At 49.3% G+C, this 27,601-nt stretch overlaps 12 protein-coding genes across 12 annotated transcripts; 7 read left to right on the forward strand and 5 right to left on the reverse strand.

The window, feature by feature from the left end:
* Nucleotides 1–678: 678 nt before the first annotated feature.
* Nucleotides 679–1,494, forward strand: CTRU02_211278 (uncharacterized protein; the record flags this gene model as incomplete). The annotated part of the gene is made up of 1 exon (XM_036720299.1): nucleotides 679–1,494. The coding sequence occupies one exon, from the start codon at nucleotides 679–681 to the stop codon at nucleotides 1,492–1,494; it is 816 nt and encodes a 271-aa protein (XP_036588042.1).
* Nucleotides 1,495–1,746: 252 nt separating this feature from the next.
* CTRU02_211279 (major facilitator superfamily transporter) lies at nucleotides 1,747–3,686 on the reverse strand (the record flags this gene model as incomplete). The annotated part of the gene is made up of 4 exons (XM_036720300.2): nucleotides 1,747–2,514; nucleotides 2,569–3,072; nucleotides 3,130–3,387; nucleotides 3,681–3,686. 4 exons carry the CDS (start codon nucleotides 3,684–3,686, stop codon nucleotides 1,747–1,749), a joined length of 1,536 nt encoding a protein of 511 aa, XP_036588043.2.
* Nucleotides 3,687–4,066: 380 nt separating this feature from the next.
* On the forward strand, nucleotides 4,067–5,150 carry CTRU02_211280 (proline iminopeptidase; the record flags this gene model as incomplete). The annotated part of the gene is made up of 5 exons (XM_036720301.1): nucleotides 4,067–4,169; nucleotides 4,232–4,513; nucleotides 4,571–4,786; nucleotides 4,840–4,950; nucleotides 5,020–5,150. The coding sequence occupies 5 exons, from the start codon at nucleotides 4,067–4,069 to the stop codon at nucleotides 5,148–5,150; spliced, it is 843 nt and encodes a 280-aa protein (XP_036588044.1).
* Nucleotides 5,151–5,311: 161 nt separating this feature from the next.
* CTRU02_211281 (fungal specific transcription factor domain-containing protein) lies at nucleotides 5,312–7,789 on the reverse strand (the record flags this gene model as incomplete). Its single annotated transcript, XM_036720302.1, has 1 exon — nucleotides 5,312–7,789. One exon carries the CDS (start codon nucleotides 7,787–7,789, stop codon nucleotides 5,312–5,314), a length of 2,478 nt encoding a protein of 825 aa, XP_036588045.1.
* A 1,017-nt stretch (nucleotides 7,790–8,806) lies between these two features.
* On the forward strand, nucleotides 8,807–10,580 carry CTRU02_211282 (putative flavin dependent monooxygenase; the record flags this gene model as incomplete). The annotated part of the gene is made up of 3 exons (XM_036720303.2): nucleotides 8,807–9,075; nucleotides 9,135–9,726; nucleotides 9,786–10,580. 3 exons carry the CDS (start codon nucleotides 8,807–8,809, stop codon nucleotides 10,578–10,580), a joined length of 1,656 nt encoding a protein of 551 aa, XP_036588046.2.
* A 672-nt stretch (nucleotides 10,581–11,252) lies between these two features.
* Nucleotides 11,253–12,386, forward strand: CTRU02_211283 (glutathione S-transferase; the record flags this gene model as incomplete). Its single annotated transcript, XM_070205602.1, has 3 exons — nucleotides 11,253–11,264; nucleotides 11,315–11,464; nucleotides 11,526–12,386. The coding sequence occupies 3 exons, from the start codon at nucleotides 11,253–11,255 to the stop codon at nucleotides 12,384–12,386; spliced, it is 1,023 nt and encodes a 340-aa protein (XP_070060845.1).
* A 3,352-nt stretch (nucleotides 12,387–15,738) lies between these two features.
* On the forward strand, nucleotides 15,739–16,226 carry CTRU02_211284 (aldo/keto reductase; the record flags this gene model as incomplete). Its single annotated transcript, XM_036720304.1, has 2 exons — nucleotides 15,739–15,886; nucleotides 15,940–16,226. The coding sequence occupies 2 exons, from the start codon at nucleotides 15,739–15,741 to the stop codon at nucleotides 16,224–16,226; spliced, it is 435 nt and encodes a 144-aa protein (XP_036588047.1).
* A 426-nt stretch (nucleotides 16,227–16,652) lies between these two features.
* CTRU02_211285 (uncharacterized protein) lies at nucleotides 16,653–17,602 on the reverse strand (the record flags this gene model as incomplete). Its single annotated transcript, XM_036720305.1, has 2 exons — nucleotides 16,653–17,404; nucleotides 17,458–17,602. The coding sequence occupies 2 exons, from the start codon at nucleotides 17,600–17,602 to the stop codon at nucleotides 16,653–16,655; spliced, it is 897 nt and encodes a 298-aa protein (XP_036588048.1).
* Nucleotides 17,603–18,473: 871 nt separating this feature from the next.
* On the forward strand, nucleotides 18,474–20,150 carry CTRU02_211286 (FAD binding domain-containing protein; the record flags this gene model as incomplete). Its single annotated transcript, XM_036720306.1, has 5 exons — nucleotides 18,474–18,515; nucleotides 18,584–19,054; nucleotides 19,115–19,554; nucleotides 19,606–19,817; nucleotides 19,876–20,150. The coding sequence occupies 5 exons, from the start codon at nucleotides 18,474–18,476 to the stop codon at nucleotides 20,148–20,150; spliced, it is 1,440 nt and encodes a 479-aa protein (XP_036588049.1).
* An 897-nt stretch (nucleotides 20,151–21,047) lies between these two features.
* CTRU02_211287 (putative aldo/keto reductase) lies at nucleotides 21,048–22,412 on the reverse strand (the record flags this gene model as incomplete). Its single annotated transcript, XM_036720307.2, has 6 exons — nucleotides 21,048–21,400; nucleotides 21,469–21,663; nucleotides 21,714–21,827; nucleotides 21,884–22,027; nucleotides 22,085–22,163; nucleotides 22,218–22,412. 6 exons carry the CDS (start codon nucleotides 22,410–22,412, stop codon nucleotides 21,048–21,050), a joined length of 1,080 nt encoding a protein of 359 aa, XP_036588050.2.
* Nucleotides 22,413–24,149: 1,737 nt separating this feature from the next.
* Nucleotides 24,150–24,437, forward strand: CTRU02_211288 (oxidoreductase; the record flags this gene model as incomplete). Its single annotated transcript, XM_036720309.2, has 1 exon — nucleotides 24,150–24,437. One exon carries the CDS (start codon nucleotides 24,150–24,152, stop codon nucleotides 24,435–24,437), a length of 288 nt encoding a protein of 95 aa, XP_036588052.2.
* Nucleotides 24,438–26,113: 1,676 nt separating this feature from the next.
* On the reverse strand, nucleotides 26,114–26,734 carry CTRU02_211289 (cutinase; the record flags this gene model as incomplete). Its single annotated transcript, XM_036720310.1, has 1 exon — nucleotides 26,114–26,734. The coding sequence occupies one exon, from the start codon at nucleotides 26,732–26,734 to the stop codon at nucleotides 26,114–26,116; it is 621 nt and encodes a 206-aa protein (XP_036588053.1).
* Between the last annotated feature and the right edge of the window lie 867 nt (nucleotides 26,735–27,601).

Below are 27,601 nucleotides of genomic sequence, written 5' to 3' on the forward strand. Positions count from 1 at the left end.
CAACTTCCTTGTTCCTATGTATTCGGCCTCATCATGCTTTCTCTGATTATGAACACGAAGCCCTGGAAAGCAAAAGAATGTTTAACGAAAATAAAGAGGTTTGTCCCAGTGATCGTATCTGTACTCTACCTAGGATTCATTTGAAGAAACGGACTTGTTTCATATAGATGTGGGCCTATTATGACCCAATTATTGGTAAAAACATTGAGCTTAAAAGGCAGTTGTAATTAAACGCGGTCCGAATCAGTTTACACTCCAACTTCGGACCGAGATGCTCTAGCACTAAGACCGCATGAGATCAAAGCGAGCACACCGATAATGTCGTATAGCGAATCAGGATATCGAGAACAGCCTCTAGGACTCCAGTTATTTAATCATACTACTACGAATCTTATAAATGTGCAATGCCCATTCACTCTTATTTTGGAAAGTTTCTTCGCGGCAGAACTACGTGCTGCGCTGCAGTACAGTGATAGAATTTAGGGTTCACAGTAACTCCCCGTGACCCGCCTTATCGAACCATGTAATACCTTACCTGAGTCTAAGCCGTTTGAACTATTTTCACCTGCTGAAGCTCACATTTGCTAATCACTTCCATTATATCAAGCTCATAAAAATACTCGAAAGCCAAGTCGCACCGTTGATGATGCCCCGAAAAGGCTGAAGAGACCTTGCATCATGAGAAACCTTGAACAAATCGCTGCTGGAAACTCTCCCGGATTTAGCAACGAAGCTGATGGATTGTTAAAAAAGAAGCAAGTCAACCTGTGGGATTTCACATATCTTCTAAAAACCTGGAGATACTCGCCAATTGAAGATTCATATGAACAAGACAATAGCGAGAAAGCACTCGCGCTCGACTTGAAACGAAAGAATGTTGCGATTTGGAGATGGCGTCTTATTTCAGCCGTGCTGGCTGCATCGCTGGTAATCACCTGGTTGGTTCTCCCTCTTGCGAAGCAAAAATCACGGTACCCTCAACCCGATGAAGGCACAGAAAATGTGTTGAAGTGGATGAAACAGGCAGAAGTTGCTGAAGGACACTACTGGTGTGGCCCGTCAACTGCTGAGGCGAAAAAAAGAGGCTGCACTTTTGACAAGCTGCATAATAGATGGATGTCACCACACTGCGAAACCGACTTTGAGCCGTCTAAAAGCGCTGTTTTGAAGGCTCTGGATGGTGACTTACCAGAGTTTGTTTTCTATAGGGATGACGACGGCAAGCCTGGGACGAGGATGACTGATGACGAACTGAATTATCTCGATATCCTTACGCCAGCGTGGACAACGGTTGGACACCACATGGTACACTGCATGTACATGTTGCTTCAAGCAGCTGCTGCATTGAATCTCGGGACGAAAGCAGATATGGTTGTGCACGCCTTTGAACACGCAGGGCATTGTGCTTCTGTGATTTTGAACGTGACAAAGACAGCGCCTGGGTGGCACGATGTTTCTAGTTTTGGGCATACTCAGTCTGGCGTATGTTGGTAGTCTAGGCTCGATCATATTTCAAAAATCAGATTGCGAAACAAACATTCTTGAAGGACGACGTTCGTGACAGTGGCAGAAATGGTTTAGTGTGAGACGACCCTCTGCAAAATTCCATGTTATCACGACAGCAATTAGTCGCGCAGATAACTACCTAATAATGAGACAAATCTGTAATTATATACCTGGCTACATCCAATTCAATCAAATCTCTTAAAATAAGCATAAACTTTTACAAACAGTTTGAGTAAAAGGTTAAGCTTCCTCGCTATCGCTTTCGTGAGTGCTAACCTTCACTCTCGACTCCCTCCACTTCTGTAGCAACGGCAGCCCAACACCAGTCCAAATTGTCAACGCAACGACGAACGCCAATGCACTCTCCCATCCATGCGTCTTGGAGAAAGCAGGTGCTTGCCCACTAGGCATCTGAAGCTGTTGAAACGGAATAACAACAGCCTGGCCGACAGACACCATGAATCCGAGCACGAAAGCGCGCTTCTGTTGATCACCTCCGCATGCCTCATTCGCCCAACCCGCAAGCAATGGCGTGTAGCAGCCGTAGCAGCCCGCGAGAATGAACACTGCCATTCGAAGCATGTGCGGCACAGTCCATGCCGCGAGAACGGCGTAAACAAATGTCAGCAAACATCCGACGGCGAAACAGACAGGGCCGCGCCGGCCTAGCTTGTCGGCGACGAAGCCAGTTGAGATCATGAACACAAAGTTGACGGCTCCGATGCAGGTAGGGATGTTGTTGATCTGTGGTACGGTGTAGAACTTGGTCGACTTGAGGTAAAGCGTGAAGTATTGGATGATGTATGAACCGCAGGTGAGTGTCCAGAAGCAGTAGGCCGCCGTGAAGGCGTATACTTGCCACGAGCCGAACACACGACCAATGACGGACCAATTCATCTTTCCGACGGGCTTGCGGCCCTCTTCTTCAATGCGCTGGCGTGCGCGTTCCTTTTCCCAGTCGCTCAAGTAGAAAGCTTGGGTTGTGTGAGGGGTATCTGGGAAGCAGGTCTGCCCATAGTTAGCGAATCTGTCGCGTGCTAATGAAGCGAGCCGATTACTTACGACGCCGTAGATGACGACAGGAATAGCAAGGATGAAGTCGAAGATGAAGAGCCATCTCCATGCAGACAAACCGCCTTTTCCACCCATGCCGCTGTAAAGAGCTGCTTGGAGATACCCAGAAAACATCTGCCCCAAGACGCCGCTCATGACAAACAGGCCAGAGCGACGAGCGAGCTCGCTCTTGCGGTACCAGGAACCAAGAGTATACATGACACCAGGCCAGGCGGATGATTCAAAAAGCCCGATGAAGAAGCGCAGGACGTAGAACTGATGCGCGCTGTTGCACTTGAATAGAAACAAGACGAAGAGGGACCACACGAACAAGCAGCCACTCAACCAGTACCGCGGGCGCACGACGGTGATGATTAGGTTTGCGAAAGAGCCGCCGATGATAGTGCCAATATTGAAGTATGTGTTCATCCATGACAATTCGTTACCGGGACCGAAGCCAAGCTCCTCGGACATGCCTGAGACGTAAGCATTGGAGATGTTATTTTGGTCAAGCTAAAGCAAGGAAATCAGCGGAAGGAAAGATACATCGGTAGAGAGAGACAAATTTACCTGCTTGATGAAATACATTAAACAGCCAAAGCTCAATAGAAACCAATCCAGCTTGAAAATGAGTTTCTTCTCCTCGGGCGATGTGCCCGGCTCATGCCAGTGGAACCATCCGGCCGCTTCAGGCTGTTGTGGGGGCTCCGGCTTCGTATCGGCAGCGGCAGCGGACACCGTCGAGGCACCGTCCTTGTCTTGAACCGGTTCAACTCGGTCGACGGCTTTGATTGTGTTGTCAGGGTTCGCCATGTCGACTTCGGCCTGCTGTACTGGTGACTCTACAAGCAGCGAAATATAACGGAATGCCACTTCATGAACACGTGGGACCCAGGATTGATGAACAAAAAAGTTCTGCTCGGTGAACTCCTTGCAAGTGAAAGATTGGGACTGGGCAGCAAGCAGATCTTTATGATGGCTAATCCCTCCCTGAAGGCTTCCCAAAGATGGAATAGAGCCTAAAACTTATTGGGTAACGAGTTTTTCTGGGTCAATCACGACATCGGTTTCCCGTTCAGTAGCGTTTGATAAAACCTGTACAATGGAACGCCAAAACAAACGAACATTTTGCTATCGGGGCGATAGGGTGGATTTCCCTTTGATGTGGAATCGGGGAGGGGCCTGCTTCTTTACCCCTTTCGGTAGTTTGTGTCGGACTCTGTCCGGTTTTCCCGACCGGTCATCGGAAGTTACTCGCACAGTCACTTTGCCCCATCTTATCTTTCGTTTGCCGCTAGAGTCTCCAACCCCGCTGCTTCGGCTTCTCGTGCGATAGGCTACTCATGGCACCACCACCTACCATTGAAGCATCATTCAGTAACTGGGCGAGCTTGTGCGATATCATAAACCAATTCAGCAGTCAGTCGTCACTCGGTAGTGGTCAGGAATCATTGACTCTCAGTTTGTACCATCGGCAACACCTCGTCTCGGAAGATTCTGCTTCAAGATGGTTGATTTCGTAGACATTAACGGCGCCCACTTGGCATACCGTATCGCGGGTCCTGAAGATGCACCACTCATGATAACTCTCCATGGAGGGCGGGGACTTGGTGAGCTCCAACGTCTTATAAACTGTCGAGCAGAGGACTATAAGGCTAAAGTGCCGTCAAAGGCGACCATAGATCAGATTTCAGAGTGTATAGCCAGCTAAGCGATAAGATCCGGGTCTTGTCATTCGACTACCGCGGGCATGGCCAGAGCTCTAGAACCAAGCCGTACACATTTGAGCAGATAGTTGACGACATTGAAGGCGTCAGGCAACACTTTGCTGGAGACAGGCAAGTCATCATCTGCGGTGGCAGTTTTGGCGGGTTTCTGGCACAGCACTATGCGATTAAGTACGCCCAGCATGTCTCGCACCTTATCCTTAGGGGCACTGCTCCATCTCATCATCGTAAGCATTCGCCAAATTGGGGTTCCGTTGCATTTAGTTGCTGAACCTCGCATCTAGATGAAGCCGGCGCGATACGGACTTTGGAAGAGAGGATACACAAGGTCCCTAGCTTCTCTGTTGATATGCTTAAAAACAAGGTCTTTGGAGCATACGAGAGCGACCGCGAATTTCAGCTCATATACTTTGCTATGATGCCGCTGTACCGGGAAGTCTTCGATCCTGATGCTGCATTGAAAAGTGCTCTTGATGGCGTATATGTTGCTGAATCGCACAGTGAGCTTACTGCTACTCCTCCAGGCCAGAATAAAAAGCTTATTAGTATGCAGATGATCTTTACTCCGAAAAAGAGAAGTACTTCGATTATACGGACCGTTTGCCTCAAATTACTGCCAAGACGCTGGTCATTGTCGGCGCTAAGGACTGGATTTGCCCCCCAGGTAAGGGATCAGGCAACTGGATTGCAACTTCAGTTGGCTGGGAACCGGTGCTAACTTATTTTACTCTAGAAAACTCAAAACTGATTGCCGAAAGAGTGCCCGGAGCTGAATTATTCTTGGTTGAAGGAGCGAACCATGGGGTCCACGCCGAGAAGCCGGAAGTGGTACTTCCCAAGATCCGAAGTTACTTGAACATCTAAGAGTGCCTAAAATGAACAAAAATCTATGTTTACCCCCAACTAGTCGTAGTTGTCTACGGCCGAGATATGGCGAGCAAAAGGTACCCTCTTGATGCTTAATTAGAAGAGAACCATGGTATCTGGAAATGAAAAGCTGCACCGCTAGAGAGAAAATCTAATAACTAAAGGAACCCAAGCTCTAGTGAGCCCCAACCACCGTAATCCATTGAAGCGTCTTCATTGCCCACGGCGGCAGAGTGCCGCGTTGTGCCAGTCGGCGAGAACGCTGTCTGCCCCCTGAAGCCTGCCGTCGCCGGTTGACCACCACAATCATCTGGCCATTCATGGAAAGCATAGCACGTAGATTTACCCAGAACTTCCTGCATCAAAGCTACCAGTCCCGTAATTATAGGCCTTACCATGGCCTGGTACGACTCTCTCGACGAACTTAGTTGGCCGCTGTTGCCGTTGCCATAGATGCTGTTGTTGTTGCTGGGGAAGTGAAGGGTTGTATAGCCATTGTTCGGCACGCCGGATATGAGACTCATGAACTGACGAAAGACATGAGCAGCTTGGCGCGCCTGAGCCCAACCCTCCGGGAAGGCCTCAAGAATGCTAACGATGACAGCAACCTCGTCTCTGGCTGAGAAGGAGGTGCACTCAGCGGCGCAAGCGATAAAGCTGTGGATAAGTACTAGGCCAACCGGGAACAATCGACATAAAGTTACGCGGTTGAGAGGCAGCTGGCGCTGTTGGAGTAGGACTGAAGTTGATTGGAGGTGCTTTTGAGCGAAACGTAGAAGCTCGACTGCGGAAACAATAGAGCCGCATGAGTTGAAGTGACACGGGTAATGGAGCAGCAACAGGAGGTGGTAGTAGCGTGCGCTCAGCCAGGTGACTGAATTATGGATTGGAACGTTGTCCGGCTCCAATGGGGAGACAAGGCAGCCATTGCTGTACCAGTTCTCGATCTCGGATCTGATGTTCTGAACGATAGCTCGGCGGTCTGCTGGAGAAAGGGCCGCAACCTCCGCCTGCTTCCTGGTATGTATTTGGCGGAGGATCCGGTCTTCTAGCTGCCTTAATTGAATTACGTGCCGGTTTGTCTGAAGAATCGACGCAAAATGTTGTCGATCTGGGGAAGCAAACTCCTCAATAGTGAGTCCGGGTAATGGGACGTCCATATTCTCATCGATAAGAGCCACGGGCAGGCCAAGTGAGATGGCCATCATCCGATCGAGGACGTAAATACTCCAGAACAGACGGTGACGCAACTCAATATCCATTGCAGACAACGACCTATCTTCGGACGACCTGCGGCTCAGGCCAAGTAGCATGGCCTGGCGGGAAACTATGCCAGCTATCGACCAAGTGGAGATACCATTGGGGTCAAAGAGCGAGTACAATGCAACCAGCACTAGAATCTGGATTGACTCTAGATCTTCTCGCGCCAGACACTCCTGGATTATATCGGCATACGCCACGTCAAACTTGGACGTCGCATCGTTGGGCATCTGGCCAGCTCGTTGCAACGTTGTGCACCCAATGGCCATGATAAGGTATAGCAACGTTGTGTCCGCGTCCCTCTGCCTCTTTGAGGATTCTCCTAGGTTCTCGAGGTCTCTCAGAACCTTGGTCCTATTCACAAAGGGATACGCTCGGTTGACATTCCGAAAGTACGCATCCACAAAGCGACGAGCTATGGCATCTCGCGGCAGACTGGAGGATGAGAAGCCTTCTTTTCCGATGGATTCAATGCCGAGTATCCTCCCCGGCTCGGGCGCCGGTTGGAGCAGAGCGCGCATATGCTCATTGCCCCTTGACGAAGGAGACTCTGAGTCGACGTTCACTGCCAAGCTTCGCTGATCAAAGACGACAGACCCGGCATTCCCATGCGGCAGATATGTATCCCGTCCTTCTCCACGGATACTCCCAACACTGACCGATCCTGGTGTGGCTCCGTTTGCTGGTGTCGTCGGATTGATGTCCAATGGTTGGCCTTGGTATTGAGAAACAGCGCCGGGTGACGAGCCCAAAAGTGACGCCAGATCAGCCCCCGTATCAATTGCCTCAACGCCGCCCCCGGGAATACCTGACACCGGTAGGCTGTCGTTGATGAAGCGCGTTAACCACTCGATCCGCGCCCGTAGATGATGCGCTTGGGCGGCAGCGGAGGCAGCAGGCGTTGAAAAGGAGCATTTGTGCCCGGCATTGGCGCAGAGTGTGCAGACTGGAAACGTGCGGCTGCATTTCTTCTTGAAACTGCGGCAGCGGTCGCAGGCGGGGATATCTCGAACAGCCTTTGGCGAAGAAGCGGAGGCCGCCAAGGCCATGGATGCCGAGGCATTCGCAACATTAGGAGGAGCGCTAGCCTGAGGAAGTCCCGGGGCAGAGGTAGTAGGACTGGGCAGTAAGGACGATGTAGGGGGCTGAAGCGGCGTCGCTACAATAGTTGTTGCCGCTGCCTCCGAAGATGAGACATCAGTAGCACCAATATCCGGAGCCCGCGTTGGCCCTGCCGATGATGATAGAGACGGCGGCCGAGGCGCACGGGGTAGGGAGGGCGGGGAAGCCGAGCGGCGTAGAGTGGATGGGGAAGATGGGGATGTTCGTCGGATGCGGAAGCGGTGAATGTTGGATTTGATCTGTTCGGGCGACATTGCGACGGTTCCCGGTGACGGGAGACGGCGAGAGGCCGACGCGGTCGATCGATCAATCAGTCGGAGTCGGTAGCTGTGCGCGGCCACGTCGCATAAGGGGGCCTGCAGAAGATTTGCCTGGGTGTCGTGGGGGGGGGCTGTCTGAGTCGGTGACCTCTCCGCTATTATGTTGCCTTGTTCAAAGCCATATTGGAGGCTCATCTATCTTCAATATGTTCTGTAATGCAGCAGCTACTCCAAAATCTCACCTATGGATGTCGATGAAGAAGTGCGCGATATCTTTGTGCGAAATGCAGACCTTTTCCCCCCCTCTCAACGTCGCAATCCAACCCAGTCTGCTTAGTCCACGCAGATCCGATTAGCATTTTACCAGCGTTTGAATTGGCACCCGGCACTATGTACTACTACTACCTAGGCCCTTCGGCAGTAAGGTTGATAGCGATGAGCAAAAAGCACGAGTCAAACGGGCACTGAGCACGCCATTGTCATGGCTCTGAAGGACGGACGAATGAGAATTCTTTTTGGGTACGTTGTTCCAGTAGTAAACCCATGTTTAGCCCCGCTGTCGGGGATGCGTCATTCGGGAATAATTTGGCAAATCTCTTTTTTTTCTTCTCATCCTAGTTCTTCACGATAAGGGGGCATGAGAGAGGAAGTGAGTGGTATCATCAAAGAGCAATTGTAAGCCTCAAGTTGCTGAAGAATACCAAGCAGGCATACTCAAGTGCCAAGAGGTACGTAAGATGGAATGTGCATGACTTGCATAACAGACTGCTAGCAGTTCATCCCAAAAACACACCCACACTTTCTGAAAGATGGGTGTGTGTGTGGCATATCCCCTCGCACGACTCGCACAAATTAGCAATGCCAATCCTCGCACGAGTCGGGCCAAGGCCGACCGGCGTCGGTCGCCGTTCTCTCGTGCGGGCTTTTCGCCCGATTCTAAATCATACTAACCCCCAGCTGAAGCTCATCACCTTTTACCAAAGTCTGAAGATATGAGACTGGAATCGCCTGATGTTTTCTCGACAGTTTAAACGATTCTCGCTAGTTTTTTACCCATTTAAGACCGTTATCTTCTCCCATCACGGCTCTTCTCCGAAGTGTGCACCGGCGCGACAATACCCCTCGTCACCACCATCTTTTCTTTGCTGCTATTCCACAACTCGTCCCACTCCCAGTCGGTCATACCCCGCAACCATGTCTCCCATGTATACGGAAGATAAGCTCAACGTCGATCGGGTGGCCGTCATCGGTGCCGGGCCGTGCGGGCTTGCAACTGCGAAGTGAGTTGTTCCTTAGACCAGGCCCAGCGCAATTACAGGTGTTGACCCTAGTCTTATAGGTACCTTTTGGCCGAGAAGAAGTTTTCCAACGTTCAGATCTTTGAGCAGAGAGATACTGTTGGCGGCGTGTGGACATACAGCTCTCTTAATGTAATCGACAATGACTTCAGCATCCCTAGGACGCGGCCAACGAGAAATCCGGACACGGCCATTGCAGTTGAGGGCCATGAGGCCAAGCAGTTTGTCTCACCCGTCTATGACTTCTTGGAGACAAACATTCCCCACACACTCATGAACTACTCCGACAAGAAGTTCCCTTCAGATGCTTCGCTTTTCCCTCCTCACCAGACAGTGAAGAAGTACCTAGAGGATTATGCTGAAGAGCTGAAGCCTATTATTTCACTCTCGACACAAGTGTTGTCGTTGAAAAAAGTACAAAGTGGGAATAAAATGTGCTGGGAAATTGAGACGCGGGACCTGAAGTCAGAAGAGACTAGCAAGGCTCAATTTGATGCTGTCATGGTGGCGAGTGGTCACTACAATGATCCTTTCATTCCCGATATTCCGGGCCTCGCCGCTTTTGATAAAGCGCATCCAGGAACCATCTCACATTCCAAGTTCTACAGAAATCCTGCTCAATATGAAGGAAAGGTGAGATTGCGCATCGTTTTCTACACACGACTTCATGAGATACTAACTACGTATAACAGAAAGTCATTGTTGTGGGCAACTCGGCCTCTGGTATCGACCTGAGCTCTCAGATCTCAACTGTTGCCAAACTCCCCGTCATTGTCTCCGAAAAGTCCACACCAAACACCCCTGCCGAAGACCGCTCACACTGGGCCAAAATGGTGCCCGAGATCCTCGAGTTCATTCCCGAGGGCCGCAAAGTGCGCCTGGCAAATGGCGACATCGAATCTGACGTCGACGGCGTCGTTTTCTGCACGGGATACTTCTACAGTTTCCCCTTCCTCCGCGACCTCTCACCGCCTGTCATCACTGACGGTGCTTACGCGCGCAATCTCTACCAACATCTGCTGTACATTGAGGATCCCACGCTAGCATTTGCTGGCATTCCGCAGCGCATCGTGCCGTTCCCTGTCGCTGAAGGCCAGGGAGCGTGGGTTGCGCGCGCATGGGCAGATAGATTGCGTTTGCCTAGCAGGATTGAGATGAGAGAGTGGGAGGCGCAGATGCTCAAGGAGAAGGGGGAGAATAAGCTCCTGCATAACTTGGCATTCCCTAAGGATCTAGAGTACATCAACATGCTACACGCCCGCAGTCTTGAAGCTGACAAGAGACCCGGATTGGAAAATGATGGCGTGGGTAAGATTCCTCCTTTCTGGGACGATGAGAAGAGGTGGACAAGAGAACGGTTTCCCCTCATTAAGATCGCATCGCGAAAGTTGGGCGATAAAAGACATGAAGTCACGACACTAGAGGAGCTTGGTTTCAATTATAAAGAGTGGAAAGCCGGACTGAGTGAGGAAGAAAGATTGCTGTGAGACTGGGCAAATAATTAAACAGCTGGACGAATAGAAGCTATGGAAAGGACTAGACTTATAGATAGATGTGCATAGCAGAAGTAAGACAGCAAAGGATCTCAGCATAATTGGCCGTCTTGTGGCATAATATGGCTCGATCTTGACATCACATTACGGTATGCAGCGAAGCCCATGGATATGGAGGTTTTCGTCCTTGAATTGGTCAAAAACGTATTTACATCATTTCTGACTTGTTTGATTTGCTCATGCAATCGGTCGAATCCTTTCTAATACATCAAAGCTAGGCATTCGTAGACAAACCAATCGTTCGCAAGCTGACAAATGATCGCTGTGATATCTGCGGGTGACAAAGCGGTTTAAGGTAGCTCTCGCGCGTCGCATATTTTCGGAATTCCGAACCGCGCGGGACTGACGCAACAATTGCATGTGGGGATGAAGAAAGTCAATTCTACAGCACCAACATCTGCACGTTGTCTTGACGTTCTTGATGTAGCATAATGTGGGATTTACAACAACCCCTCTTCATCGCACCCTTGACTAATCAGGCATCCCTCCGGCTCTATATTGTCTTCAAAAGCGAAACGCTTGCACTCTGTTCAGCTTTGACAACTCACCTCTATCTTTGATATTAAACTTTGCATCTATAGTTTCAAGAACAATACATTGATCAATATGAGCGAAGAGGTTTGCACTATCTACACACTAAGTTCAGGGCTGTTGTTAACTTGTGCTAGAAGGACCCAATCAAGTACCAGCCCGGAAAAGGCGGCGGATTCGAGCGCACAGAAGCTCGGTTCCGTGACTTCATTTCCAAGGACCCAAATGCGAAGTTTCCCGCTGAAAAGGGCCGTTACGCCCTCTATGTGAGCCCTGGATGTCCATGGGTAAGCCACCCGCAAAGATCAAACCCGCGTTGCCCTGGTTTCATGCTCACGAAAGAATTAGTGCCACAGGGTCATGATTGTTCGCGCTCTCAAGCGCCTGGAGGACTTCATTGACCTATATATTGTCGATCTGGATATGGGTAAGGATGGCTGGCAATTCAACGACTCCCCCGAAGCCGCCAAGTTTGGTGTTCTACCCGAAGACCCTGTTTACGGCTTCAAAACGATCAAAGAGCTCTATCTCAAGGCCAGCCCAGGCTATGAAGGCCGCGTGACGGTGCCTGTGCTTTGGGACAAGAAGACGCACACCCTCGTCAGTAACGAGTCGAGTGAGATTATCCGCACATTCTACACCGAGTTCGATCATCTGCTTGCTGAGGAGGATCGCGAAGTAAACAAGCCCGGCGGTGGACTGTATCCCGAAAACCTGCGGAAAGAAATTGACGAGATTAATGAATGGGTGTACCACACTGTCAACAACGGCGTCTACAAGTGCGGCTTTGCGTTCACACAGAATGCTTACGAGGAAAATCTCGAGCATTTGTTTCAGTCGCTGGACCGCTTGGAGAATATCTTGAAGGACCGGCCTTTTCTACTTGGAGATCATATTACAGAAGCCGATATTCGCCTGTTTCCGACCATTGCAAGGTTTGATGTTGGTTATGTGACCGTCTTCCTGTGCAACTGGGGCACGATAAGGCATGATTATCCAAACTTGCACCTTTGGTTTCGACGTCTTTACTGGGACCGGGGAGAGAGGACGCATGGGGCCTTTTTCAATACTACTAAGACTTGGATTTCGGAGTACAAGAGGGGTTACAGTAAGGGGAGAGCCCGGGTACTGGGCATCCAAGGGCCCATCATCGTTCCAAAAGGACCTCGCGTGCTTGTTCATGAGTTGCAAGAAAACGAGAGGTTGTAAGGCAGACTACGGCATCAATTGGATATCTACTTGGTCGCAGGGTCTTGAAGATTTTCTCGAAACGAAATAAAACATCTTTTGTCTTCTACTTGATACCATGCGTATATATTGCGACCTAATTGACAGCATTTCAAACGTTGGGCCAATAGCTTTCATGGCCGGGCTTTGCAGCTGTCTGGACGGTTGGCGCTGGGCAATACCCCTCACATTGAGTCTGCAGCCTGATTTACCGCATGATCTCTTACTATTATGTTGAGCAGTCGTGCACACAAGCTAATGCTCATCGATGTTTCAATCGTTATCCTGTCGCATTCATGGAGTCCGCAGCTGTGTTGGGTGTTGTCGGCAATGTTTTCCAACTCATTGACAGTGGCTCGAAGCTATTGTCCTTGGCAATCAGGCTGGCCAATTCGGCTGATGGCATTCTAGTTGAGGATCAAGAGATTTTCGGTATCTTGAACAGTATGGAATCATTACTTGATTACTTCGAATCAGGACAACTCGAAATCAATCATGTCGCCGGGTTAAAGCAGCTGACAGACAAAATCCGCAACATCTGCCGCGAACGCAGGGGAGCACTCCCGTTGCCAAAGCCATAAAACCAAGGCAAAAAGTGGCGAGCCTTGAGAAAAGCCGCCAAAGGCCTTTGGAATGAGAAAGAGAAGGAGCAAAAGCGACTAAGGCTCGCAGATTTAAGATCACAGTTTGCTACGCACCTTGCGGTGGCTTCCATTAAGAACATACATATCCTACATAAGCAACTCTGATTGAATGATCAGCAAATGTTCAAAAAGCGGGAAGAAGAACGAAGAGCTTTACCGCCAGGTTTTATCACTAACGAGAACCGTTGAAGCGCATATTGCAACGATGGAAGAATGGATCGAACCGTTGGCCCTAGATGCTCGAGCCCGGATTGTTGTGCACGAAGAACTGGAAGTGTGACTACCAAACTGGCTACCTTGAGATGTTATTTATAATCACCATTTACTTAGCAGGTTCAGTTGCAGCAGTCAGGCCTTACTGACCTTTGCCCGACAGCTCCGAATGTAGCAGCTAAGGAAGAACTTCTGTGAACTTCTCAGAGTCTGGACCGTTAAAATTGTGGCACCAACACTCTGGGAAATGACAGGTTGCGGAAACCTTTAGTTCCGGACTCTCAGCGCACCTTGGAGGAACAGTCTGATTACGTACCAAATACCGCTGCGGCAGCTTCTTAGCTTTTCTTTCTCTCGCCCAATTGCATGCCTTAGTGGTTTCGAGTCCCCGTCCTCCCCATCAATCAGTTCAAGCTGGGCATCATCAAGGCTCATGAGTAGATCGGCATCCAGCACTTGTAGTAGATTGCTCATACCTTCAAGGAGAAAGCAAAATATAGCCTGTTGAAAGACAACGTCAACAAATAGTTTTTGAGCCATCTTATAATGGCTAGACAAGTTATCGAGAATATCTTTGCATACTTGCTGACTGTTGTTTTTGTCAACAGCAGATAACCCTATTTGTCGTAATGGTACGTATTCGTCCCCATATTTTGTGAAAGTAACAGTCATTGGCCTAAGTTGTTCAGTCACACGCTCACTGCGTCTCTTTTTCAGGTTCGCATTAAAATATGGTTGAACGTTGTTGGTCTTGAGCCACGCTTCATGGTGAGGAGAAAAGGCATCTGATCCAGAGCTCGAAGGTACCTTTCAAGTAGTCTGTCCACGAGGAGAGAATCCAAAAAGCGACTTCGGGCTTGCTCATCTGGACAAACCTGAGCGAGAACTCCAAGGATATAGTCATGCACAAGCGTGACTACCTTGCTCGTGTGTGAAAGTGCTAGTGGTCCCATTGTTTGGATTCATCCTCAAAAACTGTAGCGAGCATAGCTCCTCCAAACTAGCACGCGTTAGCTTGACCAAAAACACTTTGAAATATAAACAAAACGTTCCGAGTTCTAGGCCACTGCTTGATTCGAACACCCCGCGATATTGGCCACTATAGGTCCCTTATGAGGCTTAGGGCATTCATATCCTTCTTCAACCAATACAACGTGGAACTCGAGATACTCTGCGACAATAGTATCAAAGGGGAGCCCATCAAGCGTACTACCGACTGAGTTTTCCCCTTCATTTTCCCATATTGGACTGAAATGCTGTTTGTGACCCCGTTTCCACATGATATTGGAGAACACTTTGTTCAACTTGATTACCTTGGTTATAAGCTTTAGGTCAGGCTGCGACTTAAAGATCGACTCGCCAGCGTAAAATCTATTTAGGTCTGCTTGTGTGACGCTCTGATATCTAGCAGCGAGCCGGGCCAGATAAAGCCTTTGAGAGGCGTAGGGTCGGCTCTAGATGACCCCATCGATGCGATATCTTCGCTGCGTTGACGAAGTCTCTGCTCAATTTCGGCCTTGAAATTAGTAAAACCCTTTAGATATACTCATAAGCAGCTCTCGAAGTCAAGTTTTCAACGCAGTGATGCCGCAGCGTGTAATGATGGCTGACCAGGCAGGGTCAGAAAAGAACGCCCCTTCAGCACTGGCACTTTCCAAGAGTGAAGAGGAAGTGTCATCAGCACTCCGATTCTTAACCACAAAATAGCCAAGCTTTAGAGGGTTTCGTTTTCCGCCTGTTTCCTTAGTCGTGGTCTCGGTTACCAAGTCTGGCTTCGTCAACACAGCCCTGGTCTTTGAACTACTATCATCCAGGTGATCTCAAATAAGCACAGTCAACGAACGAGGCTAGATCCTAACTACCTCTTTCACTGTATGGCTACTGAGGAATACATCGCTAGACTATCTCAAACTGCCCAGGTGCGAAGAAATGCGTTTTTTGTCGGAAGCCGTTCAAAAAGTATGATGAGATAATATGGAAACCTTGCGGAAAACCCACATTTGATCTCGGCTGTTGGAAAGAACTGTCGAGGGGCGGTTTACAGCCCTTGGCTTTCCTCTTCTGGTGCCCTTTTATTCCATTTAGATTTTCTAATGGGGATGATTGCTTCTTTCTAGTCGCCCCAAAGTGCGGTCTCAAGTGCTTCAACAAAGAGTCAGGCGTAGACAACTCTCCCAGCCATATCAAGGAGTACATTGAAGGCACTATTGAGAGACTTAGTTTGACTCCAAATCTGTCCTAACTCCACAGAATCGACCCAAACATCCCTATCGAAGATTTTTATTCCAGCTCTTGATGAAATTCACAAAATTGGAAAGACAAAGTACATTGGAGTGCCAGAGAACTCGTCTGAGGCATTGCACAAAACCAACTCAATTGAGTCACGAATAACCAATTTGATGAAGCAAAATCCACTGACTGAGTTGCAAGTCGCCAAGATAGATGCTGTTCAGGCCGAGTACTCTGCGTTTGAAACAATGCACGAGACCGACGGCTTGATCGGCACGGCGAAAGAGCTCGGGGTAGCACACGTAGCCTTCAGCCCTCTAGGTCACGGATGGGTTGTGGACGAATTCAACCACAATTCGCCCGATGACTATGCAGAAGACGACTTCCGACGTGCAGGTAAGCCAACTTCTTTCCCCTCTAGAGTTCACACTTACAGACCGCCGTAAAAGCTCCCAAATTTCAGGGCGAGTACTTTTACAAGAGCAGAGCCATCATCGAGGAAATTAAGAAGCTCGCAGCACGAAAGGGCTGCCCTACATCCCAGATTGCGCTTGCCTGGGTTGGTTCTCAAGAAATGGTTGCAATACTTAACACAACGAAGTCGAGGTGGTTGGAGGAGAATTGGGCTTCGAGGGATATGGACTTAATGAGTGAAGAGAAAAATCAGATGAGAAAAGTCATTGACACTGCGAAGCCGCTTGGGGACCAGCATTCTTCCACACACCAGGCAATGTAATAGGACGCTAGTAAATTAATGCTCCCAGACGAGGCCTTCCTGGCAAGTGAGTTTTCCAAAAGGTGTGGAAATGGAGTCTAGAAGGTACAGGCACAAGTCAAAGGGTATGGTCAAGAAAGTAGAATTAGACTAGGCGAGTGCGAACGAGATGGTTAGGTACAAGGTTCTCCATATTTTAAATGAGGCTTATCAAGAATTGAGTTGTGTAAGTTGATATGGCACCAAAGCCTCGTCCTGATACTGTCTTTTGCTGATCCTCGTGCAATCGTTGCAGTTCGCAAAAGTTCTAATAGGCAGCTGACTATTCGAAGCGAAGTCTGTATGATAATGTACTAAGGTTACAAGAAGGTGGTCTAGATTGAGAAAGTGACATACGGTTATTTAGATTCATTAATCAAGAGGGCTGACACGTACAAAATAAGACTGTTATTTCCTCACCGAGGGAACTCGAAAAAGTGGTTTCTCGCCTCGCAGTGCGCGCCACCGATTGGTGGAACGGAAAAGGTCCCAACAGCCTACGATGGTCCAGCCCCAAGAACGGACAAAGGGCTCTGTTATTTCCCAGCCGGTGGGATCCCAAGGGTCGCGCCAAACAAGAACACCGGGGTCCTGATGAACTTGTCCACGCATATCATGACAAAGTTTCTCCTCGTCGAAAGAATCGAGACCTCGTCGAAATAGGTTATCGCGCATCTCAGGAATCGGGAGCAAATCGATCCAGGGATGATGCAATGTAGAGTGTTGGAGATTGGTCGGTCGTAATCCAGCTGGAAGTCGTGATTCAAGTGATGCGGGCTCATCGGCTTGCTTGAACTCCAAGGAATTGAAGGGCGATAGTGCGTCATCGTCACTCATTTGCCTTGACGAAAGCCCCAAGACTTCGACATTTGCCCACAACGCTCGGATGAAATTGAACTGCGATAAACTTGGTCGGAATGTGATTGCTGGCGCGCTTGCCGCATAGCATCGGCGCGCGAAAGCCTCGAAATCTCGCATGACCATTCGGTTATGTTCAGAATCAATGGCCAGGATGTTCACACTTCTGATAGCGTCTGCGATGATTTTCATGTCAAGGTCCATATGACCCTGCTGTGCTGAGGACAACGAAGAGGCCACCAGCTGCGCGCCATTGGGAGCAACGGTTTTACGACACTCGATGCCTTTCCGTCTTCTCAATCCTGTCAAGCATTAGTCAACTCAGATCGATTCCTGATTAGTTAGTGCACTATACTGAGTACTCGCTGATTATGCCGGTTTTGAATCTTCCTCCTCGCTTTCGGGTCTGATATGCCCGACCAGTCAGCCTCGTCCCTAATCCACATACCCGCCATGCTACTAGCTCGTGCACCAGTACCGGTGATACCTGAGCTTGCCATGATAGAACGCAATGTAGGCTTCGTCAGCCGAGCAGATGGCGACAGTGGTTCACGTCGTAGGTTGAACTCGAACTAGGATAAAGACGATCCTCATGCAGCCTGATGATACAAGCAGATGAAGTGTTGGGGTTTACGCGGTGAGCCATTCCCTTTTAAGTCCCTTGTCGCTCCGTTATGCGGGGCTAACGAATCGATCCCGCGACTCATTCGTCGCTTGGCATGCCAGGAGAGCCCATGGGCTTTGTAGCCAAGCTAATGCGGCTGTCATCATCCTGCATAAGGGTGTTCCTAAGGTTCCGCGAAGTGGACCATTCCCTTTCCGTTCTTGTTGCCGGATGCGCAGGGTTCAGGGAGTCGATTCGCGACCCTTCTTTATCTTAACATTGGTTTAACGCTGGCCAATGCAGCTGTCATCAGCCTGCACTAGCGACGAACTTCCCCATGGACCATGGGCGTGGAAAGGACTGACTCAACCTATCTATGCATCAAGCAGTATTTTCATACAACCCCCACGATATCCTTGATGCCAAGGACCGGAGGACGATTCTACAGTATTGTTGAGAATCAACTAAAGTCATTACTCACACAACGATGCTCTAGAGAACGGAGATACGGCATTATGAGGATGCGCGTACGTCGGCGTGGGGAGACAGCCAAGGGTGATGGAGTGAATGAAACGGCTTAATTGATGACGGGTCAAAGTATTAATTACCACTGCTTCCACTTCTCTCCTCTGGTATCTTCACCCTCAATACTGCCACCTTCATCACTATCTCTGACATTCGCAGTCTTGTAATAGCACGAAACCTTCGTTATGCACCTACCATGGACATTGCCAGTGTGGTTGCTTGTTTCGAGCGCCAGCACACTTATGGCTCAGCACGATCCCACCTCACTAAACTGCCAAAAGGCTGTGAGTACAGTTGCTTTCAACAGTTCTGATCGAGTTTCTGTTCCTATGCTAACTGCAGATGCTCCCAGTGCAGCATCCTGCACAGTGAATTTGGACCTACAGCCGTACATTACTACGGTCAAGACAACTTCACGCTCTGGGACGCAAAGCAAAATGAAGTCCAGTACGCATGCCGTTTTGAGCCTTCCAACAAGACCGACGTTGCTGCCGCTCTTCGTGTTCTCACTGGCTCTTGGTGCAACTTTGCCATTAAATGTGGTGGTCACTCTCGCGACCCGGATTTCTCGAACTCAGTTGGCGGGGTGACCATTGATATGAGGCGTTTGAATAGCGTGGAGGTGGCAACAAACGGGTCTTTTGCGAGAATCGGTGGCGGAGCTGTAACGGCGGACGTCTATTCAGCTCTCGATGCCCGCAATCTGTCTTTTGTCGGTGGGCGCGTTGGCAGCGTCGGTGTCGGTGGCTTCACTACGGGTGGAGGCACTTCACCGCTTTCAGCTCGACACGGATGGGCTGTCGATAACGTCTATGAATATGAGGTAAGTGTTTGAAGATGCATCCTCTTCCTGTTCAGGTACGGCTGCCCTAACCTGGAGAAGCTGGTTTTAGCGAACGCTACCTTTGTCACTGTGAACGAGCACCAGCATCCCGAGCTTTATTGGGCTCTTCGCGGCGCAGGCGGCGGAAACTTTGGCGTCATCACTTCCTTCGTCGTACGAACGTCTCCACAAGGACAACTTTACTCCGGAAGCCGGATCTGGAACGACACAAACACGGAGCAGGTGGTAAATGAGGTGTACGACCTGTTCACGAGCCAAGACCACAACACGAACGTGTCTGTCGATTTTTACTACGCCTACGCCCCAGCCAGGGACGTCTTTACTCCGGTCGGCAGTCTAAGATACTTTGACCCCGTTGAGAGTCCTCCGGTCTTTGCGTCCATCGATCGTATTCCCGTCGTCACATCATCCGGACAAATCAGCAGCTTAGGCGACACCTCTGGGCCAGGTAATGTGCCAGCGGCTCCACCTCCTACTAGGTAAGAATTCGGTGGGCCACCCTATTTTCGCAATCTTCTCACCAGACACAGACATTTGTTCCAGACTATGACCACCTTTCCGTCTCGTGAGTGGCTACAAGAATCATTACAGATCTTTCGCGAGGAGGTAAGAGCGTTCAAGTCCGTAGAGGGTCTAAATCCACAAATCATCACTTATCCAATCCCATCACGCGCTATTCGTGGCATGACCGATCGAGGAGGGAATGCTCTCGGCCTTGGAGATGTGCCAGGACCATTACTTAGTAAGTCTTCCCCTAGCTGTAGAGCGTGGTTGAGATACTTGTGTTAATGAAAACGCAGTAACGTTCCTAAGTACGGCTTGGCTGCGTGCGGAGGATGATGCGCTCGTTGGCGACTTTTACGACCGAGTATTCGCACGGTTGGAGGATGCTTCCAGACGCCTGAGCATCCATCATCCTTACAAATATATAGGCTACGGCAGACTGGGCGAGGACATCTTCTCGTCGTATGGTGCAGACAATCGCGAAAGGCTGGTGCAGGTTCAAGAGGATGTTGATCCTAAGGGCATTTTCACTTCTGGTGGTTTATGCCGCGGTGGATTTAAGATTCGGTAGGATGAAGTGGTATTATGTGGGCACGGGATGTCCTGTCTGGGAATGCATGGCAAATAGACGATGCGCGATATGAAAATACTCTTGGTAGTGCGACGACTGATGTGTCGATCACTATTGGGATGTGTTCCTCCATATTCGCCGAGCGACCTACAAGCAGACATGGAGTCACGGAATCTGATTTGCAGTCAGGGCCTGACGTTCATGATAGGTCTGTACATCTGCGAATACACTCTTCCTACAAGGCAACCTTGGATTTTACGTCCCCTAGATCTAAAAGCGATGCTCGGTTTATAGCAACACCGCTTGGTAATGTGCCTAATTAAGCGGTGTTACAGATACTTACACTTCAATAAAGTTAATCACTAACATATGACTAACATATTACCGTGTCTTACGCAACAAAGGATAACTTTAGACTTCTTAGTCTTATCATTATTATCTCATTTGAGATTATTACTTAGCCTCGCTAACTATACGATGAAATGGCTCTTGCAAAGCTATCCCTTTTCACTATTGCTAGCTTGAGAATTAAAAGTGAAGTTACCGCCGAGACTGTTTGTGGATGCTCGGCTCCTGAGGTGCTTTACCTCTTCTTATTAACATTTTCGCCTATATGTACGGCTTCATCTGAATTCTTCTGTCGAGTAAGTGTTACAACGAGGTTGTTTAAGGGCGCCACCGGTGTTTCGCCGCCACAAGGCGGGACGCGGCACTTGGCAGCCTGTATGGTGACTTGTTGCTCTGCTGGGTTGCGCGGGCTCGGCTGTGAGAATATTTCGGAAAGAGGCCCAGGTAAAGGCGAGTCAACACAGACACACACACACACACACACACACACGCACAAACAAACACAAGTGTAAGAAATAAAGTAAATGTGGTGACAAAGATTGTGGCTTATCACGACAGTAAATACATGCATGGAGTCGTCCCATCGCCATAGCAAGCCGTCGATATCTCAGTGTCCAACCATGGACTGAAAGATGGGGCAAATCTTTCTCCAACTGGCTTAGCATCGTCCACGATGCGCCGCATTTCTTTCAGTTCTTCTTCCGTCAACTCAACGTTTCGTGACTCCCAATTTTCCACCAAGCGTGAAGCTTTAGTAGTGCCCGGAATGGCAATCAAACCCTGCGCAGCGACCCAGGCCAGAGCAATCTGCGCAACTGTGCAACCCTTTCGTGTCGCCAACTTTTTGATCTCCTCAACGATGGCTTTGTTCTTGTAGAAGTTTTCGCCTTGGAATTTTGGTACTATCGAATCAGAATTAGCTTGCTCTTGCTGGGTTTCCATTTTTGAATGAAAATCGGCTTAGGCCTACCTGTACGTCGGAAATCATCAGGAGCGAAATCGTCCGGGGACTTGAAATTGAAGTCATCGACCAACCATCCATGTCCTAGAGGGCTGAATGCTACAAATGCCACACCCAATTCCTTGGCTGTCTCAATTAAGCCATTGGTCTCGTGTACCGTCTCAAAAGCTGAATATTCGGCTTGGATAGCATCGATTTTAGCGACTAAGAAACGTCAGATCAAGGTATTTAGTAGCAAAGGAGGGGACACGAACTCGAGTTTGCCTTGCGCAGGGTTTCAGCGGAACATTCAGAAAGCCCAATGTACTTTGTTTTTCCTTGACGGCGGAGTTCATCCAAGGCACCAATAGACTCCTCGAGAGTGGTGTCTTTATCGCAAAGTTAGTAGAGCTCTTTTAGAAGATTTTACACAGTATGCACGCACTAGGATCAATTCTGTGCAAGTAATATAGGTCGGGAGTGAAGCCAAGCCTCTCGATCGTGCCTTCGATGTATTCTTTGATGTGAGCGGCGGAGTTGGTCACCGTTCGCTTTGGGCCGAAGACATCAAAACCACATTTCGATGCCACTTTGGAAATCTAGGTCAGCCGAATGTGTTATAAAGCATAGAGATTGTCATATTCACCAAAGAGACTGTCACGTATTCCGTGCCTTTTGATGAAATCCCCAAGCAGCTTCTCGTTACCGCCGGCCTTGTAGGCAACCTATCCAAGTACATCGTTAAAATTTAGACGCTCAAAAAGTCCTATGAAACTTACCGCGGTATCCCAAAATGTGCAACCGAGTTCGACTGCTTTCAAAAGGACAGGTTCAGACTGTTCGAGATTCAAATCGCTCCCCATGGCTGAACTCAGCCCCATGGCGCCATAGCCGGGGATCGGGACTTGCCGATTGCTGAAGGAAAGTGATTTAATCATCATGTGGGAAGTCGAAGCTATGGTCAAAGTCAGCATAAGAATGGTCTTTTCGAAGAGCACAGGAATTATTGCTCAGAGATGTTATAATGCTTGCGAGGACCTACCTTTGAAGTGGAAATGTCTTGACGAAAAATAGATACTTTGCAAGAGATATGGCTTGACGAAAGAAATCATTCAGACTGAAGAAGCTCTGCGAAGTATTTATGTCGTTGTACTGATGCTGTTCGCTTTAGTAACGCGCATGGCCCATCTCTTACCCGAACATTTAAATCCGTGGATCCTGGAATACTACGTACTAAACGGACTTAAATGCCTTATTACCGACTGGTGTTGAATTGGCTTCTCACTGGCCTAGGCCACTCGAAACCTCTAAAGGTCCAGCAGAGCATCAGCGGCGTGGCCATGTACCGAGTCAGGCAATGGCTCGATGCTCTACTTGGTGGCAAGCTAATGTGGATGAGTGACAGGTGCATTAGTGGCCGGGTGCGTGCGTGGTGCTGGTCTTTGCTTAGAGTATCCGTAGGGCTACTGGAAACTTGCCCCGCCCGCCAGATCGTTGGCCGTGTGCCTGACCGACCGGCTATACAAAGAATATAGCTTCAGCTCGGCCGGCCACAGGCCGAACATGGGTAGGGGAGCTCCATGGGGGTGGAGCTTCGGGTTTAGCCAGAGTGTGGCTTGGTACCTTAGTTAATGATGATGCCCCTCGACAAAAGAGTCGATACCGCATAGAAAAACGTTATCGCGCATAGACGTGGGCTCCTTGGCTTGTTTAAGCTCAAAGAAATGAATGCCGATAGTGGGGAAGTTCGCCGCTAATGCGAGATGATGACAGCCGCATTAGCTGGTGGGCTAAGCCGAGAAGAAGTCACGGATCGACTCATTTCACTCCACATGCGAGGGCAACAGGGAATTCAAACGGGATAATTCACTTCGTGAACTCCTTTCACTCTATCTGCCTGGGTAATCAATCTGCATGAGCACGTAGCTCGAATCCAGCCTATGACGCGGACCACTATCGTATCTGCTCGCCTGACGAAGCCTGAATCGCTTTTGCAATGGCAAGCTCCGCTGTGCGGTACGGGTGCACAAGCAGCAGCATCGATGGCAAGGGTAAGGACACTTCTGATAAACTTCTGCGTTGATTCTAACGCCCAAGTCCATCTGAACCTGCTGCGTTAAGATCAACTAATAGGACACCAGCTGCGCGCTTTTGTGACAACAGTTTCCCGGCACTTCGTCCCCTGCCGTCTTCTCCATCATACTGAAATTTAGCCTAGTCAGAAAAAGTCTTGAATAATCATTTGTACTATAATTTACTGATATCCACTGATTACGCCATTTTTTTTTCTTTCTTTTTTTGTTTGGTCTTCTTCTTCGCTAGTCTAGTCATCAGATTGCCTTAGCGTCCGAAGTGGCTTGTGATTGATAACTGGACTACTCCGTTGACCTCTTCGCCTGATGTACTCGGGATTTGGTAGCCGGAATTGGTTTTATCTGATGAATACATGTCTGATACCATGCATCTAATCGATATCTTCCATTAGGTACGATTCTACATCGGGTTAGCGACGGCGATGCAGGTCGATGATATACTAGAAAATCACGTTCTGCCGAAACTTCCATCCCTCTCACACACCCCACCATACTTTTGCTATATATATCCTAGCCAACATCCATCCGTCAACTCCAACTCACACCTTTGCCATATACATATTCATATCTATCCATTGATCCATCCTCCTCTTCCTCCAAATCACCACATCCGTGACAATGGCTGACAAGTACGCCGCCGCCCACGAGAGACCGCTCGGCCCAGGAGACCAACGTCCAACTGCGCTACAGGTGATCAAAGATGAAGGCCTCGAAGGAAAGCTTGAGGGCAAGGTAGTCCTGATCACCGGATGCTCTGCAGGTCTCGGCGTGGAGACTGCACGCGCCATGCTCGCTACGGGCGCCACTCTCTACCTCACAGCCCGCAACCTCCCCCGGGCACGAGAGGCCCTGGGTGAAGTTGCTAAATCACCCCGTGTCAACCTCTTGTCCTTGATCGTCTTTTAGGTACAATCTAGTACTAAGGTATCCGGGTCGGCCTAAAAATATCACAATGATTCTGGCTGAGTAAAGAGTACTCTTGTGACTCGGTGGTCTTATCGGGCGCACAATTCTGATGGAGTCAATGGTCTTTTGGACTGACTTCTCAGAACGGCCGGCAAGAATTAGCAACTTCGGACTCTGAGCTGTAACGACTCTAGCCGCATCAGCTCCGAGACTTCCTGGTGTTACACCAGTGATTAGGGCTGGTATAAGATTCGTCCAGTGGGTACCATTGACCAATGTCATGTGCGTCACAATGAACGTAGACGTGTTTTCCACCTACTAGTTGAGTGTTGAATTTGAGTACTAAATTGCGATGCAACTTCGTCGGAACTAACTTGAAAAAGCAGTATCTCATGCTTTTTTGCATCGCTGAAAATACGACTTCAGAGTTTAGTCCTGGCACGGCGATATAAGCTTTGGCACAAGTTTTGAGATGGGCTTGGAAGTAATTTTGCTGAGATGATCATGGCAAAAATTGATTCTTCTTTGGGGTCTTTTATACACCTCATGCTAGGATATCACATCAGTGTGCAACTCTAATTGTCTCTAATGGCTTCAGCTTGCAATGCCTCGGATTTTCTAGTACGACAGGCCCTCTAGCTCACGAGCATTCGGAGGTAGAAATCCGATAACCGCGATGATCTGCTTCGTTCGGCATAATCGGGTGGGCCTCTCATGCATGTTGGCGCCAGCATGAACCACGTCAGTGATTTGATGGGTAAACATTCTCGCTATCACCACTAGAATACCTCCTTAAAGGGCCGGGCCTAGGTAACTGCAATGGTGATAGTCAGTTGCTGCCCATGTCTAACCAGTGATCCCCTTGACTGCACTTGCTTAGGCTTGTAAAATTATTGAAGTCTCGACATCATACATTATCGATGGAAATCCGGAGCCGATCTGGATGAGTACTATGTACTCCCACAAATGTGCTGAAGGTTGGTCGCGATTCACTTAATACACCTCTCTCCGGCGCCACTGTGCTCAACCGTGTACCTTCTGGTAAATATCTTCTTCAACAATGAGCAGATATCAACAGTCGAAACAAATATGGAGATATTTCCACCCTTGAGGCAATTTATCACAATAGCCATGAGTTTCTCGAAATGTTTTTGGCAGAAGGGGCATCTTACTCTGTCACTAGTAAATCAGGTGTTGCCGTTATGTATGCCGTGGCGCTCGCAGATCCTGAAGAAGGCAAAAACTTAGGGGGATGAACAAAGAACTCAAGTGGGTGAAAAAGCGCTGGATTTATATTTTAGAAGAACTCTCGCCAGTCAAGACTTCGAGATGAAATTTGTAGAGTTCCTTGAATCTCTACTGGACAACTGAATGAGGCCTGGAAAGCCGGAATGGAGATGTCTGACATAGGTTACTGCGCGTTGGGTTGTATGGGCGTGCGTATACGGTTTGGTTTAGTTATCTCGCAGCGATCGAATTCAGGAGGGTACCAATGTCATTTGTTTCTAAACTGCACGGTACATAAAAGGGTAAGCTATACAATCGAAAAAAAGAATGTTCCAGACCTCCAATCCTGTCATGTATCCGCGCTGCGGACCCAGCAGCCTCCCTCTATACCATCCAACCATGGATGCCCCCGTTTTATGGTTGCAAGACGGGATTTTATACCCCCCTTCTTAACCCACCACTGACTTGATGAAGCTAGCGGCAGTCTTGGTATCGGAGCCGTAGCCGAGATGCCCGGAGGGGCTGGCACTGTTGCAGCCCCCGGCGCTGGCGCACCCGCCAGACATGCAAACGGTGTCACCAGCACCGCAGAAGCTCTTGAAGCTTCCCTCAGGCACGTTCGCGACCTTTTGACCCTTGAAAGGGTCGCCAAAGGTGACAGCCGCAACAATAGGCTTGCCGCTGAGCTTCTTAGCAGCGTTGTGGACGACCATGCCGCCCTGGCTGTAGCCCGTGAGGATGAGTTTGGTGTCCGGGCACTTGCTGAGCCAGGAGTTTGCCTGGCTGGTCATGGCAGTGCTGCCAGGGCCTGTGCCGGTGATCTCAGCCATGATACCACCCATATCGGCGGGGTAGGTGACACCCTCAACCGTGACGGCATCGGCGCCAAGGGCAGCCTTGACATCCCTATCAAGGCCGGGTCCGACGACCATGCCAAGGCCGCCCATTTCAGTGGTGCCACGGGCGAAGAGGAGAGTGAACGCCTTGCAGCCACCATTTTGACGGATCTCAATGGGGTTGGCGCTCGCAAGAACGGCGAGAAGAGTAGCGGTGATAGCGGCGGTCTTCATGTTTGCGGTTGGTATTTGTGTGGTGGATTTTGTTTTGGTAGGTTTGAAGTGAGCGTCTTATCAAAAGAGCGTGAGTAGCTTTGTTTGCTTGAAAAGTTGAACGAAAGAGAATGACCTGCACCGGGAGGCAGAAGAGCGAATGTAGAAGTTGAACTTGAAAAGATGGGAAAGGACTGGATAGTTCCTGATGTTGTGTGGTCTAGCCAAAATCATCTACATTGAGCGGCGAGGACCTCGACTCTTATACAAGAGGGTCTTGAGTACTCAACCGAGACCTCACTTTCAACTTGAAGAAATCAAACTGCCATATCTCCATGTCTGCCATCCCATGTCTGAGGCGATGAGTTGGATTCGTCCAAAAACGTTGTTTCTTGCGATTTGACCGTTTCATAATGATTGGTGGCTTCATCCCATAGACACCAAAGTCTCAACCCTGAATCCGGTTTAATCAAAAATCAGCCGGCATCTGTGCTGGCAGATACTGCTCCTCCCGCAGCGTGCACTGAGTCCTCTGCGACAACTTGACCTTGGCAGTGGCCGTGCATAGGGGGGGACGTCAATTCTCAGAGAAAAGACAGGGAGCGCTTGGGCGTTGGCCGTCATCAACGTCGGGCATTACGATTGGTTGGCAACGGCACCATCTGGTCGCACCATGCGATGGAGTTCAGGGGTAATTCTCGTATGCAAGACATTTCTTCTACTTAATACCCATGACCTCAAGAACGAACGATTTGCGATGAGATCCTCGCCATACCGTGGATATACGGGGGGCCGCCCCTTGCAAAATGTATCAACGTTTATAATCCTCCGAGTTAACCGAACAAGCGACAAAAACACTAGGGATGGCCCTCCTTGTTACAGATTGAA

Source organism: Colletotrichum truncatum, assembly GCF_014235925.2.
Source record: "Colletotrichum truncatum strain CMES1059 chromosome Unknown Contig_0007, whole genome shotgun sequence".
Lineage (NCBI taxonomy): Eukaryota > Fungi > Ascomycota > Sordariomycetes > Glomerellales > Glomerellaceae > Colletotrichum > Colletotrichum truncatum.